The 20,920-nt window shown below is 39.7% G+C and overlaps 1 protein-coding gene across 7 annotated transcripts in view; it reads right to left on the bottom strand.

Annotated features, from left to right (window-relative positions):
• Positions 1-20,920, bottom strand: part of MTHFD2L (methylenetetrahydrofolate dehydrogenase (NADP+ dependent) 2 like) — a 134,679-nt gene continuing 113,759 nt past the window's right edge. For all 7 annotated transcript variants that reach the window (XM_047719526.1, XM_047719524.1, XM_047719522.1 and 4 more), the window contains one exon: positions 1-1,326. In XM_047719526.1, coding sequence (XP_047575482.1) covers positions 1,214-1,326 — 113 coding nt within the window. In that variant the 3' untranslated portion in view covers positions 1-1,213. The remainder of the gene's footprint in view (positions 1,327-20,920) is intronic.

The following is a 20,920-nucleotide window of genomic DNA, read 5'->3' as shown; positions in this document are numbered from 1 at the left end:
TTCTTCAAGTTGCTTTTATTATACAGTTGAAATATGATTAATTATAAGTATCTAGACTATTTTCACACAGTTGATCAGGGGCACACACTGATAAAAACATGCACTGGGTAAGAATCATTATTGGTACATAAACACACCGGGATTTGGCATGAAAACAATACAATTAAGTGACTAGGGTAGTCTCAAAATAGCCTTCAAGTGACATTCAGGTTTATTTCCTAATTTAAATTGTGTTAGAAATGTGGCATCTACTCTGAGAACCAACTCAACTGCCATAACAGAAGAGGGAAGGATTGTGGGCAACAAAGCAGTAGATTTTCAGTTATAGTCTAAGGTTTAGCATTGGCACATTGTAAACGTATTATTTTCCTATTAATTTCTGAATCTATGAACAAACCTTCATTCTTTAATGAAGTCCTTGCTCATACTATTCCATATTTTTCTAGTATTTGTGGGAAGACACAACCACAGTTTTGTTTTGTATGTTTGGTTTGGATTTTCCATTATTCCTCAAGGAAGGTATTATCAATTACACGTAAACCTAACATAATCTCGTTACATTTTACTATGGCAAGTAGTCACTCACAGTTTGAAATGATTACTTCCTTTCTAAGCAGCACGCATTTTTTTGCCTCCTTTGTTTACTTTTCTTACTTTGAATGGAGTATCGTTTCTCATTAAGATGCCTCACAGCATCCATTTGGGAGACACATGAGACCAAGATTTTACTTTTAATATTTTATCTTTCTTTTAGCACGTAAGCTCTTTTTCAGCATGTAATAAACATAAAATATATAAAAATGGAGTCTGCTTATGTCAAAACCTAAATTATACTATCCACGGGCACCCATTTGGCTGATAAGACATCTGTTGAAAGCATACTGTGTGCGATATTTGTGTCAAAAATATATTCATTTGTTATGAGCCCTTTATTGTTTAATATTATGAACAAATATTATTCACAAAATAAACCACTGTTACCAAAGTTTTCACTGGAATTGTTTGTTTTTCTTTTTTTTTTCCTCTAAAACTCAAAATCCGTGAGCAGGAACTGCGTCAAGTTGCATGAATCATCTGATCCACGATGATTCCATCCATGAAAAAATAAATACAATGTAGAAATAAATAGCTTTGTAGTAAAATATAAAGGTGTTTGCCCTTTGTCAAATAAATAAAGAGCATGATTTCATTTTGTTTTATTCTTTCATGTGACCTAGTAAATGAGTTTTTTAGCTGCCAGAAGAGTGTTCCTCAGAAGCATTGCCACCGTCATGGGTCCCACACCTCCTGGAACTGGAGTGAGAAAGCCAGCCTTCTTCTTCACAGCTGATGGAGAAAACAGAAAGCCATCTTTATTTTTAAATTTTCCTGAGAATTTCGTATTTTTAAATAACTAGTTAAAAGATAAACTGAGGCATATAAAACATTTTTTTAAAGATTTTTTTTTAAAGTAATTCTTATACCCAACATGGGGCTCAAACCTATAACCCCGGGATCATGACCTGAGCCGAAGGTGAACACTTAACCAACTGAGCCACCCAGGTGCCCTGAGCTTGCAACTCTTGATCTTGGGTCCAGGAAGGGAGACCCACATCGGGCTCCTTGCTCAGCGGGGAGTCTACTTCTCCCTCTCCCTTTGCCCCTCTTTTGTCTTTCTCTCTCTCAAATAAATTAAAAAAAAAAATCTTAAAAAAAAAATAGGAGTTGCAGACTTTACTAACTGAGCCAGCTAGGCACTCCGAAAGTTTTTAAGAGTTTATTTGAGCACTTATCAGTCTGAATTGGACCGCGGCGACCTGGAAGTGGTCAGGAGTGCTCCACCAGCGAGGAGCTGGCCAGAGACTCCTAAGAGAACAGGTGGAAATAAAACAAGGTTGTTGTGGATAGGCTATCACTTAAAGCCCAACTGGCTTCTTGCGACCTGTTGTCCTCAGGTTTTGACTGTGTAACCCTGAGGCATTTATAGGCTTAGATTTTGGTTTGCTTACATAGGCTGTCATGCCATTAGAGTCCTGTTCCAGCCTCCTTGTTTCATGAATTTAAGAGACTATAGTGGATTTTCCTGCATTACACATATAACTCTAAGAACCTCTAAACACTTCAGAATGAGGTAGCCTATAAACACTCACGCACTTAGACAAATAATCCTGTGTATGTTATCTAATCAGCCTCAGAGGTGGGTTGAATCTCCACGCAGTTGCTTTTACATGATGAAAACCTATAACCCAGGAGGGACTCGACTACCTGTAATTCCGGTGATCTACTTCTAAAATACATGATATTGGTCACAAAGGGGGAACAGGATATAGACAGTTCAGCACACACCATTTGTCAAATTGATGAATTCCTGTTCTAACAATAGCATCACTTATGTGTGGATAATACGTTCCAGTGCACCTCTAATAAAAATCACCGAACATACTTGAATTACTGAGCATATACACATAGTCCTGTCCTAAGGTATGCAGACTTCTTCTTATCCAGTGAATAAACTCAAAGAAAATGACAGAGAACTTTCAGCAAGTTTTATTTAAAAATGTTTCACACCCACATTATCACACATGAATGGCCCCATGCTTTGACCCGATGGTTTTATGCTTTACCATGTGAATATGAACAATGAGGTTTTCCCAGGTAACTCTTACACAAAGTTAGCATCAACAATTCTTCTCTAATGCATACTCTGACATTATTAGTCACGTTATTGAGATGTATGGCCTTTTACAAGTTTGCTCGTGTATGCTTCTATAAGAATCAAAACTAACAGATGTTATCTGGATCTCAAGTATTATTTTTGTACAATTTATATTGCTTTCTTGAAATAGGGTTTGTAAAATTTACACTCACCTTATTTGAAGTCTAGTAGTACACTAGAATTTTTTTTTTAATCATAGGAAGAAAAAGGAATAGGGTTCTTTCATTTAAGAACAAATAGGCTTAAAGACATCACAAAAAAGAAAAAAAAAATCCAGTATGTATTATGGATTTTCTCATGGTATGTAACAAAGATAAGATGAGAATACTTATGATCTGGAAGAAAACAGATTAGTTTTCCAAAAAGCCCCTCTACACATGAACATTTCTTTCCCTCACCACACATCCATCCAATACCCAACAGTAGGCTAGGTCAGTAGCCATCCCACAAATAGCTATGAGTCAGCAATCCTTTCCTCCTTTATCCTGGCTATTCCTTCCACCTGGAATACTCTTCTACTTTATCCAAATAAGAGAATCCTTATTATTCTTTGAAAGCCAATAAAATATTACCTGGCTATAATTTTCCTCAAAAACTCACCCCTCCAGTGTTCAAGTAAAAGCCCCACTTCCTGTGTTTCCGGTAACTTTACACACAACTCTGTCATGGAAACTAACACACTGTGCTGTCTGTCCCCTTTGCCAGGCACTGGTGCCTGGATGGTAGCAACCAAGCCTTTACAGTTGGGTGCTGTCACTGTTGGGTTTCATCTTAGAGTCTCTCCGTGTACAGGTCAGGCATTCAGTAAATTCTGATAAAGTGAACTTAATAGCCTTTGAGATTTATTTATTTTTATCTTTACTTTTTAAAGATTTTCTTTATTTGTTTGTCAGAGACAGAGTGAGTGCACGTGCGGTGAGAGCAGCAGGCAGAGGGAGAAGCAGGCTCCCGCCCTGAGCAAGGAGCCTGACCCAGGACTTGATCCGAGGACACTGGGATCTTGACCTGAACTGAAGGTAGATGCTTAACCGAATGACCCACCCAAGTGCCCCTAGCCCTTGCAATTTAAAATCTGAAATCAATTTGCAGGAATGTGTCAGTGGATACAAACAGTTTAGTTCAAGCTAATTGAAAATTAGCTTGAAAACCTCAAACTACTAATTTGCATGACCAGTGCCTTCCAGGAACTTTACTATAGAATTGGAAAAGCCATGGCCTTAAAATATCAATGAATCTCTAGAAGAAAGGTACTATGCTACTATTCTTTATTCTGATAGTATTTAAAATCATGTATTTGTAAAGTTCTGACTCTGAAATATTAATGGATAAAAATAAAAGACAACTGGATGATGTGGTAAATGAAGAATCAAGTACAACTAAATCTTCAAGGGAAAACAGAATGGTTCATTTCACAATCAAAAGGTTGATCAAATTTATGTCAGGGAATCTGCTGTGGGTAAGTAGTCATTTTATATAATGCAGTTTTCAACTTTGAAAGGTAAAGGGGCTTGGAATTATGCATATATAAAACTAGTCATAACCATAGCTACTATTGACTGAATACCTGCGACTTGCCAAGAACTTTATAAATACTATTTAAATAACACCTATGGGATTATTATTTCATTTTAATAGACAGGGAAAGTGTGTCTCCCTGAAGTTAGAGTGACCTACCACTCCCTTATATGGTAGAGACACTGTTTACAGCCAGGTCTGAAACATTCTACGGTTCCATAATTGCATCCCAGCCCAATGCAACCAGAATACCATGACCTGAATAAGTAGAAAAGTCCCAAGAAAGACTCATGAGCCAAAAATTAACAGAGTTTTCTCAAAGGGTTTGGAGGGGAGTCTGAAAAAGAAAACAAGGAGGGAAGTTCTAGCAAAGTAACTTTCCAACATTTTTACTCCAATACTCACAGCTCGTCATCTCCGAATTACATCCAGCACCTCCGATTACACAGCTAGCTGAGCAGTCGGGAGTTTGCTTTCTTCCTGGGTGTCAGATCAGATAAACCACGAGTCTGCTCAGGTATCATGACACTCCTCTTTCAAATTAGGTTCTTCACAATATGCTTACAATTGCATTCTTTGGCTCAAAAAAGTGAGGCTTGGGGTGGAGGGAGAGGGATGGGAACAAGCTGGTGCACGAAATCATACCTTCCTGAGATCTGTAGCTGGTGTCTGCTTTTTTGCACTCTTTACCAGTAGAAAGTAACACACATTTATCTCGTCTTGCCCACCATTTCATAGAAATACACTATGTGATGGGTAGTGGGTCTTCACCTGCCCTGGCTAGGGCTTCTCTAGATACTCAGAAGCATTCATTTGCATCAACAGAGTCCTGTGCACTGCTCACTAAGCAGAAGATTATGTCACTATGAACATATCTGGCCATTCAAATGCTGTTTCAAGTGTTTTTTTAATCTTTGAAATAAAGTGGAGGAATATGAAAAATCAAGTTAGTACACAGTCACAAGAGGTCAACTGTGTTTTTTTTTAAGATTTTTTAAAATTCATTTGACACAGAGAGAGAGATCACAAGTAGGCAGAGAGGCAGGCAGAGAGAGAGGAGGAAGCAGGCTCCCTGCTGAGCAGAGAGCCCAATGCAGGGCTCGATCCCAGGACCCTGAGATCATGACCTGAGCGGAAGGCAGAGGCTTAACCCACTGAGCCACCCAGGCGCCCTCAACTGTGATTTTGATGGGAAAGAAAAAATATATATAAAGTTCTCTATCCCTTTTGAATTGATTTTTGTGGGAATCTGTATCTGAGAAAGAACTAGAAGTTTATCTGCTGCTGGCTAGGGTTAATGTATCATTTATTTCCATAAGAACCAGGATATGGAAGTATTGATTTCCCAAGAAAGGTAGGGAATGCCGGTTGGTACAGATGTCAATGCTCAAAAGAAATTCTGTAGCCTAGTAATTTTGCATAACTATGTCAGTGCTGTCCTACACGACATGTTTACGAAGCAGCAGAAGTGGCTTGTGAGCTGTAATTAGTCAGGTGAGAAAGAGTTAAATTCAATACGTTTGATGCTCTGAAAAGCATCTTCCCCAATTGTGTCTGCAAGAGAGTAAGTTAACAAGCATTACATCACCAGAATAATCTCTCATTGGCTGGTCTTTCTCTGAGGGCATTCAAAGGTTTGCACCTGCTTGGAGAAGATGATGCTTTTAAAGATTAATCCTATTAGATGTGGGGGAAAGAGTTCTAGATGCTTTATTGAAATGAATTACAGAAGCACTTTAAGGCAAAATTTCCTTCAAAGACTTATTTACTTTGCATTCAGGTGTGAGGGAGTATGTGTGTGTGTGTGAAGAAAAATGCCAAAAATTCTGTATGGATGAGAACCAGGTACAGGCTCCATCCTGCTATCCAAAAGTAGAAAGAGCATTCCTAGGAAGCCTTTCAGAAGCCAAAATAGTGTAATCAAAGAAGCATATGCCATTAATTTATATGGAAAAAATGTTGAGCATGCCCAGATCTAAAAAATAACCTCGCTTTGGCTTTCCTGACATCTTAGGACATCTCTTGCTAACAGATGCACAAAATAAATGGGGCTAAGCATAGAGGCTCACAGACACCATTCCCAGCTCTGGTGGCTGGAGGCTGATCTGCTGAGTGCTGGTCCCAGGGAAGGAGCTTGGTGCCCCATCTCCCCCGCCACAGCTTGGGGTGTACACTGCCTCTGTGATGCTCACTGTGAAGCAGATACTTAATGCTTTTTGCTTTGTACCTTTTCTTTATTTCTTTTTTCAGAAAAGCTACAATCCTCATTTAGATGTCTTTCACTTAGCGAAAACAGAAACTAATGTAGTTTTTTTGGGTAAAAGCAAAGTAACAACATGAACTTCCAAAAAATGGGGGAACATGTATTAGATCTTGAATTAACATGATTCTAGAGCTACTGAAACTGACAGTGAACACAGATAAAATGATCATCACAGATCCTATTGTTATCTGCATGGAATGTGCTCTGGGAAAGAGATTCAGAGGAAAATGACTTGGTCATGCTTCAAGCAGGTTTCTGCAAATAAGGACTATTTTGAGGAAAGGCAATGATTATCATGACAATTTATTTCAATGACCTCTCTATACACTGTAGACACTGCAAAGTAAATTCTGTAGATTTCCTTGAGGGTGATAGAGTTCTGCCAGCACGATCTAGAATATCAAAGAGTATGTTCAGTTGTACAGAAAGAAAAGAGATGACCACTTAAAATCAGTCATTTGGGAACATAGGACTTGCCTTTGCACATTCTACTCTTCGTCTGACATACCTTTCTTGCATTTTTCCACCTGATAAATATTTATTCTTCCTTTTCAGATCTGGCTAAATGTGACTTCCTTCGTGGTGCTCAGTAACTCCACAGGCTGAGTTAACGGTTCACTGACTGACCCATGAAACTCAGCAGTGATTTTCCATTTGCAGCCATAGTGTATGCTGGAACCAACCTCCTGAGAAATGTAGTCACATGACATATGCCTCCTCCCACCTCATGATTCTGGTGCATGCCACTGAGAATCATTTGCTAGAGTGAGATTTCTAATAATGGGGTGTGAGGGGAAGTGGGTTATGCATGTTAACAGCAGCAAAGAGGAAGTTTAAAACATGGTTGAAATTCACTGCTTCGTTAAGCTACCTCACTTGGGGATTTCTGGTTTCCCAGTCAGGCCCCAGGCAAACCCCAACATGCAAATGTTTGAGTCACAATTGCTAATGCCCCATCAGTCAAAGCAAGTCACACAGTCAAACTCACACTGAGAGTCTTGGGGTAAGAAGAATGGTAAAGCCACATAGCCAAAGGGACGTGCGCATAGGGACAGAAGAAATACCTGGTCGTATTTTTTTTAAATAATCTACTATAATAGTTTTTCGGTTTAGAGACAAAATCTCTAACCTGCTGCCAGATTCATTCTTTTAAACACAGATTATTAGATCATTTCAGCTTTGAAACATCTGATGAATCTCTACCGTCTTCAGGATAAAGTCTAAACTGTTTATACTTGTGGCAATTAAGGTCTTTTAGGATCTGGCCCTCCACCCGGGTCTGGCATTATTTCCCAACCCTTGCATATTTTCCTAACTTATTCACTGTTCCCACACTGGCTCCAGCTGGGCCCAGAGAGAGTCACCACAAATGTTTCTTGAGGAAGACAGCCAGAGCCACTATCACTTGGAGTGGATAGTGTAGCTAGGAGATGGATATTAAAAAGATAATCACCCAAATAATAATTGAACTCTGGCTATGAAATGTGCCACACGTGTGAATGTGATAAGGCCCTCACTGAGCCTTGCATATGTGGGTGGTGTTTATCTAGGCCGGGCCCAGAAATGTGAAGGATAAATCCAACCTTTCCCGCGAAACAAAGAGGTGGTGTGCAGCCAGTGTTCTTGGTTAGGGGAGGCAAGGTCTGTGCAAGAATGAAGGGGAAGAGTCGTGCTCCTGTAGAGCCCAGAAGAATATGTTAAAATTCTGGATATTAACCTAAGAACAATGGCTAAAGTATTTTTTTTAAATTTGGGGGGGGATATCTATATATATCTCTATATATAGATATATAATATATATATTCTGAAGCAAGATAAGGTCAAATGGAGAAACTATTTTGGATTGGCATATTTCTCTAATGAAATGAGTTTATCATCTGGGGCAGAGGAAAGGGAGAAAAACAGAAAGTAAGAACATAAGGTAAGATGTGCTAAGATGGTAGTAAATTCTGGTTCTCCTGCAGCTCAAGGAAGGAACAGGAATCAGAAATGGGCATCAGACAAAGCTCGGTAAAGTGACAGAAAAGCTTCCAGATCTGATGGATGCCTGAGGGGTAAGATAAAGGCGAGAATACAATGCAGATATAAGGAAATAGTAAAAGCAAGGAGGTTTGATCTGACAATGAAGTTGATGCAATGAAGGAGTTAACAGAAGTTCATTTTGACCTAAGTACAGGAGGAAAACAGAATAGAATGAGATGTGGGGTGGTGGGGGTGGGGGGGTCCCATGACCCCTCAGGGAGGGGGCAGGACACTTAGGCAGGGTGATGGCAGCTGTAGTTATTGTGTCCTGGTGACTTTTTAAAGAAAGTCTTTTGTGAATAAACTTGGTTATTTCTATCTGTAAGAACAACCAAATTTTACAAAATGAGAAACTGGGAGTGAAAAATGTATACTGCTTAATAATTTCCAGATAATGACACAGAAATTCATGTTGCATTTTCACAAAGTTTCAGGTCCTTGAACATTATTAAATTATTATCCAAGAAATCCTTTTTTACCCTGAAATCCAGAGGCCAATCTGTCATGTTCCCTTTTCTCTACTCTGTGGATGACTATTTTCTTTTGGTACCTAGCTTCAGTCCAGGGTAGAGAATTCAGATGGGCATGGCTTGACAGATTTTCCAACATTCTTACTTGAAGACAACCATGTGTCATGGTCAGGATTAAAACAAGAAGTACAGAACAGAAGTGATTAGGTTATTTCATGTTTAAAATTTGAGGTGATGACAGGGATGATGGAAGAAAGGAGGTGTCCAGTCTATGTGTCTCAAAAAAATCCAGGGGTGACATGTGATCACAAGGTGTGGAAAGATTACTCATGAAGGATGCTAACAGCAACATAAGAGACAACAAAACGTCTTTTAACAACTAGGGTGAGAATGAAAGAAAAACGTATGTGACCATTGACCTTTGGTACAGCAACCCATGTTTCATGACAGGGTATCTCCGGCTGGTGTGCTCTGTGCCATTATTTCCTCTGGAAACTTTATATTTGAGGTTCCTAGGGTCTGGACTTAATAATCCAAACTCTCGGGGTGTCTGGGTGGCTCAGTGGGTTAAAGCCTCTGCCTTCGGCTCAGGTCATGATCCCAGGGTCCTGGGATCGAGCCCCGCTTTGGGCTCTCTGCTCCGCAGGGAGCCTGCTTTCCCTTCTCTCTCTGCCTGCCTCTCTGCCTACTTGTGATCTCTCTCTGTCAAATAAATAAAATCTTTAAAAAAAAAAAAAATCCAAACTCTCGCCTAAGGTACTCTATTAGGAAGACTCAATAATTCTTTGGCACACAGTGAATTTCTGTTTTGTTACATTACATACTACGCCAAAGTTTCCAAAAGGAATTTCCAGATGTATCTAAACAATTGATTTTCTGGTATGCCTTGGAAGTTGTATTATTCCGGCAGAGTCAAAGAATATATTTGTTCTTTATAAATGTAGTTTCAGGTAGAGGATGAGGAACTCATGTCTCAAGTTCCTGTAATATTGTTGTATTTCTCTTTGCATTTTGTCCAGTTTTCTGCCACTTTTGAGGAAGTACTCCATGACCCATGTCAGATTTGCAACTAATTTTTAAAACAAACTTCCATCCCCCAAAGGAAAAGGAATGGTTCCCTACGTGTGGCAAAACAGCAGATGAAAATTTCCTGTTTTTCTCATATGAATTTCAGCATTCTCGTATACAAGTGTAATTGTCTCAATTAAATGCTTGGAGAATTTTCCCATGCTTCTAAACACAGGCCATTTAGACATGACCTCTCAAATACATCCACTATAATGAAGTGGAGACAAGCTTCAGGAAAATGAAGTACATGAATAACAACCAGAAAAACCTGACTGGCTCAGGACTGGAGAAACAGTATGACTCAGGAGGTAAGATGGAAAACACTCCACTTTCTCATATGGTTGATATAAAAATGACACTTATGAGCACGACGAACCAGAGAGAGTAAAGGGCTCCTTGGCAAGTGAATGGCTCCCCGCTGAACTCTCGAAAGGCTACAAGGAGTCAGAGACCCCAATGGCAATTCACTCTGCTTCCTCTTGCATTTATCTGGTTGCCTGATTCTGGGGTTTCTACAAGATTTCTACATATATTAGGACATTCATTATCTCAGCACCCTTTGGGGCAGTAATAGGACAGGCAGGATTAATCCCCTAATGGAGTAAAAGAGTGAGACTCTGATCCACATTTCTAGATGGATTGTGCTGGTTTCATTAGCTTTCTAAGTTGCACTTACACATACATTCTTCACCTATTTACTGTGCTAGCTGTATGTGCAGGATGGCTAAGCCTTTTTTCCCTCTCATGTTCTCCTTACATTAAATCAAATCTCCATATATCCAGCTACCTGCCTCATAGATGTGAACACCAACAGAGAATGCTCATTACCACTCAGAACACATTCAGTGGAGTCAAATAGCAAATCAATCACCAAATGAAAATCTGAAATTGCTTTCTGTGAACTATGTCTATGATCCTTCTGTGGAACCTCCTTCCTGACCATGGATGGTATCACCTACCAGTGTCCGTTTCCCTTTCAGTAGGCAGGAGTAAGGATTACCACCATGTGTATTTCTAGTACTTTACCAAAAAGACTAACACTATCTCCCTTTCATTACTTCTTGAGAAAAACATAATCATCATGTACTCATCTCATTCCCCCCTAGTCCTTTTTCCTCAAGCCACTGAACATTCCTATCATACAGTGAGAAATGTTTAAACTAGATAGGCTGTTTGGAGGATTCTCCAAATCTCTTAGCAAGGCCTTGATGTTGGTAGCCTGCCATTATCAACCCAAGATGCTAGGAGATAAAATCTCCATCTAGAGATATTTGTACTTTAGTATGGAGCCCTGGGAAACAACTACAAAAAAATCGCATCCTTAGGTGTAAAAGAAGAAGAAGGACTTGCAGAGGCAGCAGCCCTTCTCTTGTTCCTGGGATGTCCTCTCTGTGCTTCAACTTTTACCTCCTCTGTGAAGGTAGATTGTGCAATTTCAAATATGTTCTTCTACAAAGAATGTCTTTAAAGCTGATCTGATTTCAAAGAACGTAGACTTCACAATGAGCACCGTGTTGTAAAATGTAAGTGTGCAGTGAGCCACAGTAGGGTAGCTGGCCCCCTGAGAAGGATCTCACGGTGACCATGACTACTTGTTTTATGAAATGACCTGTAGAGGCACTAGACCACAGTGTTGGTAGCAGTCTCTCTAACAGAGACGTTTGCAAATTTCCATTCACTTTTTTTTTCCCAAGATTTTATTTATTTATTTGACAGAGAAAGAAAGCACAAGCAGGGGGAACAACATTCCATCTACTTTTTAAAAATGACAGGAAAAGACGAGCCTGGGTGGCTCAGTCAGTTAAGTGTCCGACTCTTGGTTTCTGCTCAGGTCTGGATTTCAGGATCATGAGATCCTGCCCTGTGTTGGGCTCCATGCTGGGCATGGAGTCTGCTTCAGTTTCTCTCTTCCTCTCCCTCTCCCCCTCTTGCTCATTCTCTCTTTCTCTCAAATAAATAAATAAATCTTAAAAAAAAAAAAAAAAAGATTGGAAGAAATCACCTCTGGGATAAAGTGTTAGGTTCCCTCCCCCTTATCCTAAAGCTGGACTTTTGGGCTACCTTGTAATCATCTACCACAAAAAGTTGATATTTTGAGCCAATTGGCCATATTGTTATGAACTGTATATTTGTGTCACTCCAAAATTTATATGTTCAAATCCTAACCTGGGATGTGATGGTATTAGGAGGTGGGGGCTTGGGAAGGTGATCGGGAAGGTGATTAAGTCACGAGGGTGGAGACCTCAGGAATGGGTTAATGCTTCTATTAAGAAACCCCATTGAACTCTCTCATTCTTTGCACTATATGAGGATACAATGAGCAGTTAGCTGGCTGTAACCCAGAAGAGGGTCCTCATCAGAATCTGACGATGGTGGCACTGTGATCTTGGACTTCCAGCATCCAGAACTAAAAGAAATAAATGCTTATGGTTTTAGCTGCAGTTTGTGGAAATTTGTTAAAGCAGCCTGAACTAAGACACATGCCATCAAATTAAATGATTAACACTGAATACTGAGTTGATGGGGAGTCTCTTTAACTTTTTCTGTTGGTTTTGTTTGTTGCTTTTACAATATCACAGACTAATAGTTCTGTATAAGTGATCTACATCAAAGATAGTACCATTTCATTAGAAACTGGCAACACTCTCTTACTTTCCCATCTTGTAGAACACATACTTAGGAGTAAAGAGTACTAAAATCCCTTCCCAAAGAAGCTTACTTTAAATCAAAACAGATGAACATAGGGAAAAGAAAAAAAAAAGGAGAGGGGAAGGCAAACCATAAAACAGACTCTTAGCTATAGAGAACACAATGAGGGCTGCTGGAGGGGAGGTGGGCAGAGGGATGGGTTAAATGGGTGGTGGGCATTAAGGAGGGCACCTGTGATGAGCACTGTTACTTGTTACTTGTAAGTGATGAATGACTACATTCTACTCCTGAAACTGGTTTTATACTATACATTAACTAACTAGTACTTAAATAAAAGCTTGAAACATTAAAAAAAAAAAGAGGAAGAAGAAGAAACTTAATTTAACATGTAATCTGGAGAATATAAATTCCATGAAAGCAGGAACTTTATCCTGTGCATGGCTATAGCCCCAGTACCTTGAAGGTGTGCTGTATGAGAAATACGTGTTGAGTAAATCAACGAATGACTCAATGGATGTATTGTTACTGGATCTAGATTGTTGTAGGTTAATAACATCCTTGATGCTACCTTGAGTGGCAGCTTTTGTCCCCATTAAGGCAGCTTGAAGGAACTACTTCTGTAATGGAAGAGTCACATTAGAGATTTATAAGTACAGAGGAGGATCATACAGTTGACCAAGGGTATTACTAAGAAGGCTGAGACCTGCTGTGGGGATGAACAGATAAAAGAAATATAGGACAAGAAGCTCACTGTACAGCGACATATAATTCAGTAGACAACAGCTGAGTGGAAGTGTAAGGTAGTATAGGATTAAGAACAAAATGAACAAGGCATATGGGACCTGCTACAGGAACTTGGAGAAGGTGGGGATAAGCATGAGAGCTTTAAAGTGGCTTTGCATGATTTGTGGGTGAAGAGCAGACTTGGCCAGAACAAAGTTGAGGCCAGAAAAGCAACGAGGGACAGGGTGGTAATGCAAAGTTACATACTTCTGGATTAGTTCCGAAGTGAGCATGGAGAGGGAGGTGAGTCATGTGAGCGCACAAGTGCACACGCACACACACACACACACATACACATACACACTCTCTGTCTTTTGCCAGGCACTGTGCTCAGCAAGTCACATACATTAGCTCATGTGAGGCGATTATTTCATTTAATCTTCGTAACAACTTTATAAGATAGCCATTATTATCTCAGTTTTTCAGATGATAAAATCAAGTCTCAGAGAGGTGAAGTGATTTGCCTAAGATCATAATTGTTTTATGCAACAGAACTAGGATTCAAAACTAAGTCAGCTTGACTGCAAATTATAATATTTTAAGAAAGATTGGACACAATATAGAAAAAGAAAGGAGGGACAAGGTAGATCTCAGGTTTCAAAGGTGAGATACTGTGTGTACAAAGACATCTGGAAGTGACTGTGGTTTTAGTTCCACATCTAGTAGTTTCTTAGAAAATGGTATTGGGCTTCTATAATAATTCAGACCTCTTTTGTCCTCATATTTTGACTACTGGGTTAGAATTTTGCAAAATAATTCTGACCGACTAGAGTCCCAAATTATAGAGTCCCTTTTGTTGTAGGAGGGCTTTCATGGCTTTGAAGAATGCAAAGTAAGCCTCCAGCTACTTGGGGCATAATTCACGACTGTTTACAATGTCTCATTTCCCTTGTTCAACAATGGTGAGCCTACTATTGGGTCCAAAAGACCTTTTGCAGTTTTTCTTCTTTGACTTTGGTCTGCTATTTCTCACCTGGAAAGAGCCCCTTTTTCTCTTTCTCTGTCCACTCTCTACCCTATATACACACACACTTGGGTAAAATTCATCTTTTCAGACTCATCTCAAAAGGATTCTAGAACTGGCGCCTTCACTCTTGCTTATTTGAAAACTCTTAAGAGTCATAATTGATTCTCTTCTTTCTTTTATATCTAATCATTCAGCCAATCCTTCCAACTCGTCCTATAAATTCTATCTACCATCTAAAAACCTGTTAACACCTTTACCCATTACTGTGTTGGCCTACACCTCATCTTGGATAATTTCTTACTTGGATAATTTTAATAGCCTCCTAACAGGTACCCTATTTATATCCTAACCTCTCTAAGGTCTATTTGCCATCAGTAGCCAGAGTAATCCTGTTAAAACGCAAGTCAAATGTCATTTCTTTGCCCCAAATTTTCTAATAGCTTTCCAATGCATTTAAAGTAAAGTCCAAATATCTTTCCACAGCCCTACATGATATGGTATCTCTGCTGTTGCCTCTTTGACTTTATTCTCCATGATTCTTCCCTTTATTTACTCTGAGCCTATTACAATGGCCTTATGGCAGCTCATGATAGCCAGCAGGCATGCTGGTCCTCAAGGCCTTCATGCTTGCTGCTCCGTGTGTGTGGACTAGTCCTCTCCCCTATGTCCACATGGCTCCCTCCCTCACTTTGCTCAGGCTGGTGGTGCGGCTTCCCTGAACACCCATTTTAAGCAACCTTACTCTATAATTCTCTAGCCTCCCTTATCTTGTTTCGTTTTTGTAACAGCAAACACTTCCTAATATATTATATGGATATGTATGTATTTGTTTATTATCTGTCTTCTCCCACCAGATGTAAGTTACCTGTGGGTTAGGACTTCGCCTCTTCAGATCAGTGTCACGCCTCGAGTGCCTATCACAATGTCTGACAAATAACATTGCTCCAAATCCTTCTGCATTCCAGCCTCAGCCTCTCTCTGGCCTCCAGGAATTCCTGGGAGGGCCAAGGGAGGCTCCTTCCCTTCCCACTGTGCTCCTTAGCTCTGTTGACAAAGGATTGTTGTGAGGGACCAGAGAAGTCCCTTGGACTACAGTGCTGGGAATCATGGGCCGGGAAGAAAATCACTGGCAGGAAATGGGCTCAGCTGTTGTGACCCCTGCAAGGCTGATAAAGACCATCCTTGGCATAGTTTAAGAAAAGGGCAAGTTATAAGCTGGGATCTGGGCCTTCTTTTCTCCCTTACTATCTATGGCAGTTGGCCTAGGGGTCCCCTTTCCCTCCCTCCCTAGGACCGTCCTCTCCCTATCCACATACTCCTCTCCAAGTTTAAGCACTGAACATCATGAAAATTATTCTTCTCATGAGTTCAATGAACTGCTGTTGGTCCTGTGTCATCCTTCTGCAGCCTAGAGGGTGAGGTAATCCAGCTTCAGGAGAGGGCATTTGGTCCCATTGCTCTCCCAGCTTATCCATGTGAGGGTACAAGAGGACCCCACAGGAGGCTCTGAAGAGCAAGCAAGACACTGAAGAGCAGAGAGCAAACAAATAACACTAGGAGGGAAAGGCCCTGCCCATGCCCCAGTACCCACTGTGTCCCATCCTGAACCTAGAGCCCCCACACTGTATTTTTTTAAAAATTTTAATTGAGATATAATTTATATAAAACACTATTTAAGCTTAAAATGTACAATCTGGTGATTTGATACATTTATATATTACAATATGATTACCATCCTGTCTTTACTTAACACCTCTATCACACCACATAATTATAATTTTCTTTCTGTGAGAGAACATTTAAAATCTAGTTTTTTAAGCAATTTTGAAATATATGATATGGTATTGTTAGCTATAATCACTATGCTATGCCTTAGAGCTCCAGGACTTACTCACTTTCTAGTTGCAAGTTTGTACCCTTTAACATCTTCCTAGTTCCCCACCCCCCAGCCCCTGTAACTACCATTCTACTTTGCTTTGACAAGTTCAGTTTTTTCAGATTCCACATATAAGTAATACCACACAGGATTTGTCTTTGTCCGACTTATCTCATTAAGCATAATCCCCTCAAGGTCCATCCATGCTGTCACAAGTGGCAGGATTTCCTTCTATCTTATGGCTGAAAATATTCAGTTGAATATATATATACCCCATCTTTACCCCTCATCCATTGACTGATACTTTTGTTCCACAGCTTGGCTATTGTGAATAATGCTGCAATAAACATGGTTACAAAGGTATCTTTTTGATAACCTGTTATTTTATTTTATTTTATTTCTTTTGAGTGTTGCAAAATTGAGTGTTTATGCACCACACCCAGTACTCCATGCAATACGTGCCCTTCTTAATACCCACACCAGGCTCACCTAACCCTCCAACCCCCTCCAAAACCCTCAATTTGTTTCTCAGAGTCCACAGTCTTTCATGGTTTGTCTCCCCCTCCAATTTCCCCCAACTTACTTCTCCTCTCCATCTCCCAATGACCTCCGTGTTATTCCTTATGTTCCACAAAAAAAGCGAAACCATATGATAATTGACTCTCTCTGCTTGACTTATTTCACTCAGCATAATCTCCTCCAGTCCCATCCATGTTGATACAAATGTTGGGGATTCATCCTTTCTGATGGAGGCATAATACTCCATTGTGTATATGGACCATATCTTCTTTATCCATTCATGTTGAAAGGTATCTTGGTTCTTTCCGCAGTTTGGTGACATGGCTATTGCTGCTATGAACACTGAGGTACAGGTGGCCCTTCTTTTCACCACATCTGTATCTTTGGGGTAAATACCCAGTAGTGCAATTGCAAGGTCATAGGGAAGCTCTATTTTTAATTTCTTAAGGAATCTCCACACTGTTCTCCAAAGTGGCTGCACCAACTTGCATTCCCACCAACAGTGTAAGAGGGTTCCCCTTTCCATCCTCTCCAACACTTGTTTCCTGTCTTGTTAATCTTTGCCATTCTAACTGGTGTAAGGTGGTACCTCAATGTGATTTTGACTTGAATCTCCCTGATGGCTAATGATGAACATTTTTTCATGTGTCTGATAAGCCATTTGTATGTCTTCTTTGGAACAAGAGCCCAGGACCTGACGGATTCCCTGGGGAATTCTACCAAACATTCAACGAAGAAATAATACCTGTTCTCCTGAAGCTGTTTCAAAAAATAGAAACAGAAGGAAAATTTCCAGACTCTTTTTAGGAAGTCAGCATTACCCTGATCCCCAAACCAGGCAAAGACCCCACCAAAAAGGAGAATTTCATACCAATATCCCTCATGAATATGCTAAGATTCTCAACAAGATCCTAGGTAATAGTATCCAACAGCACATTAAAAAGATTATCCACCATGTCCAGGCAGGACTTATCCCTGGGATGCAAGGGTGGTTCAATATTCGCAAATCAATCAATGTGACTGAACAAATCAGTAAGAGAAGACAGAAAAACCACATGGTCTTCTCAATGGATGTAGAAAAAGCATTTGACAAAATACAGCATCCATTCCTGATTAAAATGATTCAAAGTATAGGGATAGAGGGAACATTCCTCAACTTCATAAAATCTATTTATGAAAAACCCACAGCGAATATCATACTCAATGGGGAAAAGCTCACAGCCTTCCCTTTCAGATCAGGAACACGACAAGGATGTCCACTCTCACCACTCTTGCTCAACATAGTACTAGAAGTCATAGCAACAGCAATCAGACAACAAAAAGAAATAAAAGGTATTCAAATGGGTGATGAAGAAGTCAAACTCTCTCTCTTCACAGGTGACATGATACTTCATATGGAAAACCAAAAAGACTCCACCACCTAAACTACTAGAATTCATACAGCAATTCAGTAATGTGGCAGGATACAAAATCAATGCACAGACTTTCTCATACACTAACAATGAAAATACAGAAAGGGAAATTAGAGGATTGATTCCATTTACTATAGCACCAAGAACCATAAGATACCTGGGAATAAACCTAACCAAAGAGGTAAAGGATCTATACTTGAGGAACTACAGAACACTCATGAAAGAAATTGAAGAAGACACAAAAAGATGGAAAACCACTCCATGCTCATGGATCAGAAGAATAAACATTGTTAAAATGTCTATACTGCCTAGAGCAATCTGTACTTTCAATGCCATCCCAATAAAAATTTCACTGGCATTTTTCAAAGAGCTGGAACAAATAATCCTAAAATTTGTATGGAACCAAAAGAGACCCTGAATTGCTAAGGAAATGTTGAAAAAGAAAAAACAAAACTGGGGGTATCATGTTACCTGATTTCAAGCTTTACTACAAAGCTGTGATCACCAGGACAGCATGGTACTGGCACAAAAACAGACACATAGACCAGTGGAACAGAGTAGAGAGCCCAGATATGGACCCTCAACTCTATGGTCAAATAATCTTTGACAAAGCAGGAAAAAATATCCAGTGGAAAAAAGACAGTCTCTTCAATAAATGGTGCTGGGAAAATTGGACAGCTATGTGTAGAAGAATGAAACTCAACCATTCTCTTAAACTATACTCAAAGATAAACTCGAAATGGATAAAAGACCTCAACGTGAGGCAGGAATCTATCAAAATTCTAGAGGAGAACATAGGCAGTAACCTCTTTGACATCGGCCACAGCAACTTCTTTCAAGGTATGTTTCCAAAGGCAAAGGAAACAAAAGTGAAAGTGAATTTTTGGGACTTCATCAAGATCAAAACTTCTGCACAGCAAAGGAAACAGTCAACAAAACAAAGAGGTAACCCACAGAATGGGAGAAGATATTCCCAAATGACACTATAGACAAAGGGCTGATATCCAAGATCTATAAAGAACTCCTCAAACTCAACACACACAAAACAGATAATCACATCAAAAAATGATAACCTGTTCTTATTTGCTTTGGATACATACTCAGAAGTGGGATTGTTGGATCATAAAATCAACACACAGAAATCAGTTTTGTTCCTATACACTAACAATGAAAGAAATGAAAAAGAAATAAAGAAAACTATCCCATTCACAACAGTATCAAAAACAGTAACATACTTACAAAAAATTGAACTAAGGAAATGAAGGATCTGTACAATGGAAATCACATGACTTTGATGAAGAAAATTGAAGAAGACACACAGAAAAGTGGAAAGACATCCCATGCTCATGGGCTGGAAGAATTAATTGTGTTAAAGTGTCCATACTACCCAAAGCCATCTTTAGATTCAGTGCAATTCCCACCAAAATTCCAATGGCATTTTTCAGAGAGATAATAAAAAAATTGAATGAAATCACTGAAGACCCTGAATAGTCACAGCAATCCTGAGAAAGAAGAACAAAGCTAGAGGCATCACACCTCCTGATTTCGATTTATACTATAAAGCTATACTAATCAAGGCAGTATGGTAGTGGCATAAAAACAGACACATAGACCAAAGGAACAAAGTAGAAAGCCCAGAAATAAATTGCTGCATGTAAGGTCAACTATTATTTGACAAGGGAGCCAAGAACACTTAATGTGGAAAGGATATGGTCTTCAGTAAATGGTTCTGGGAAAACTAAAGAACGATACATAGAAAAATGAAATTGAACCCCTGTCTTTTCTGCTTACAAAAATTAAGTCAAATGAATTAAAGACTTAAACATAAAACCAGATACCATAAAATTTCTAGAAGAAAACATAGGGGGAAAGCTCCTTGACACTGGTGTTAGAAATGATCTTTTGGATATGACACCAAAAGCAAAGGACACAAGAACAAAAATCAACAAGTGGGACTACATCCAACAACAACAACAACAAAAACTTTGTGCACAGCAAAAGAAATGATCAACAAGATGAAAAGGCACTCTATAAAATGGGAAAAAATTTGCAAATCATGTATCACATAAGGGGTTATTATCCAAAATACCTTCTAGAAGTACCTGAAGAATGTAACAACTAATAAACAAAGGAAATAAATCCAATTAAAAATTGACAGACGACATAGACATTTTCCCAAAGAAGACATCTGAATGGCCAATGAGTACACGAAAAAATGCTCAACATCAGCCATCATCAGGGAACTATCTGGCAGGGCATATACACAAAAACCTCAGGACTTGAACCAGGAGACATGCAGAGTCTGTGTGGGGATCAGCAGATGGGCTTTCTCATAGGCTTGTCCCTAGTTCCTGCAGGTTTGCCCAGAGAGTACTTACCCAAAGCTGCCTAGAACTACTACTACAGTCCTCACTACTGGAGTGTTTCTGGGGAATGCCTGGCCCAGGCCTTTGATCTCCAGCACAGCCTCATAGCAGTAGCAACAGCCCCATCTCTTGAGGCTGGAGGGTCCTGCATCCTCTGCAGATTCCCATCTGAGGTCTCCAGCCCACTTCTTGGCCAAATGACCCAATTCAGTCAAGGCTGGCCTGTCCTCTGTTGTTATTCTACGTATCTGGGATCCTCGCCTCACCCACTCTGATCTATCCTGGGAACTCTGGGAACCTGTTCTTGAGAGGTAG

This window comes from Lutra lutra, chromosome 2 (genome assembly GCF_902655055.1).
Source record: "Lutra lutra chromosome 2, mLutLut1.2, whole genome shotgun sequence".
NCBI classification, from domain to species: Eukaryota; Metazoa; Chordata; class Mammalia; order Carnivora; family Mustelidae; genus Lutra; species Lutra lutra.
This window is presented reverse-complemented; position numbering and strand designations above follow the sequence as displayed.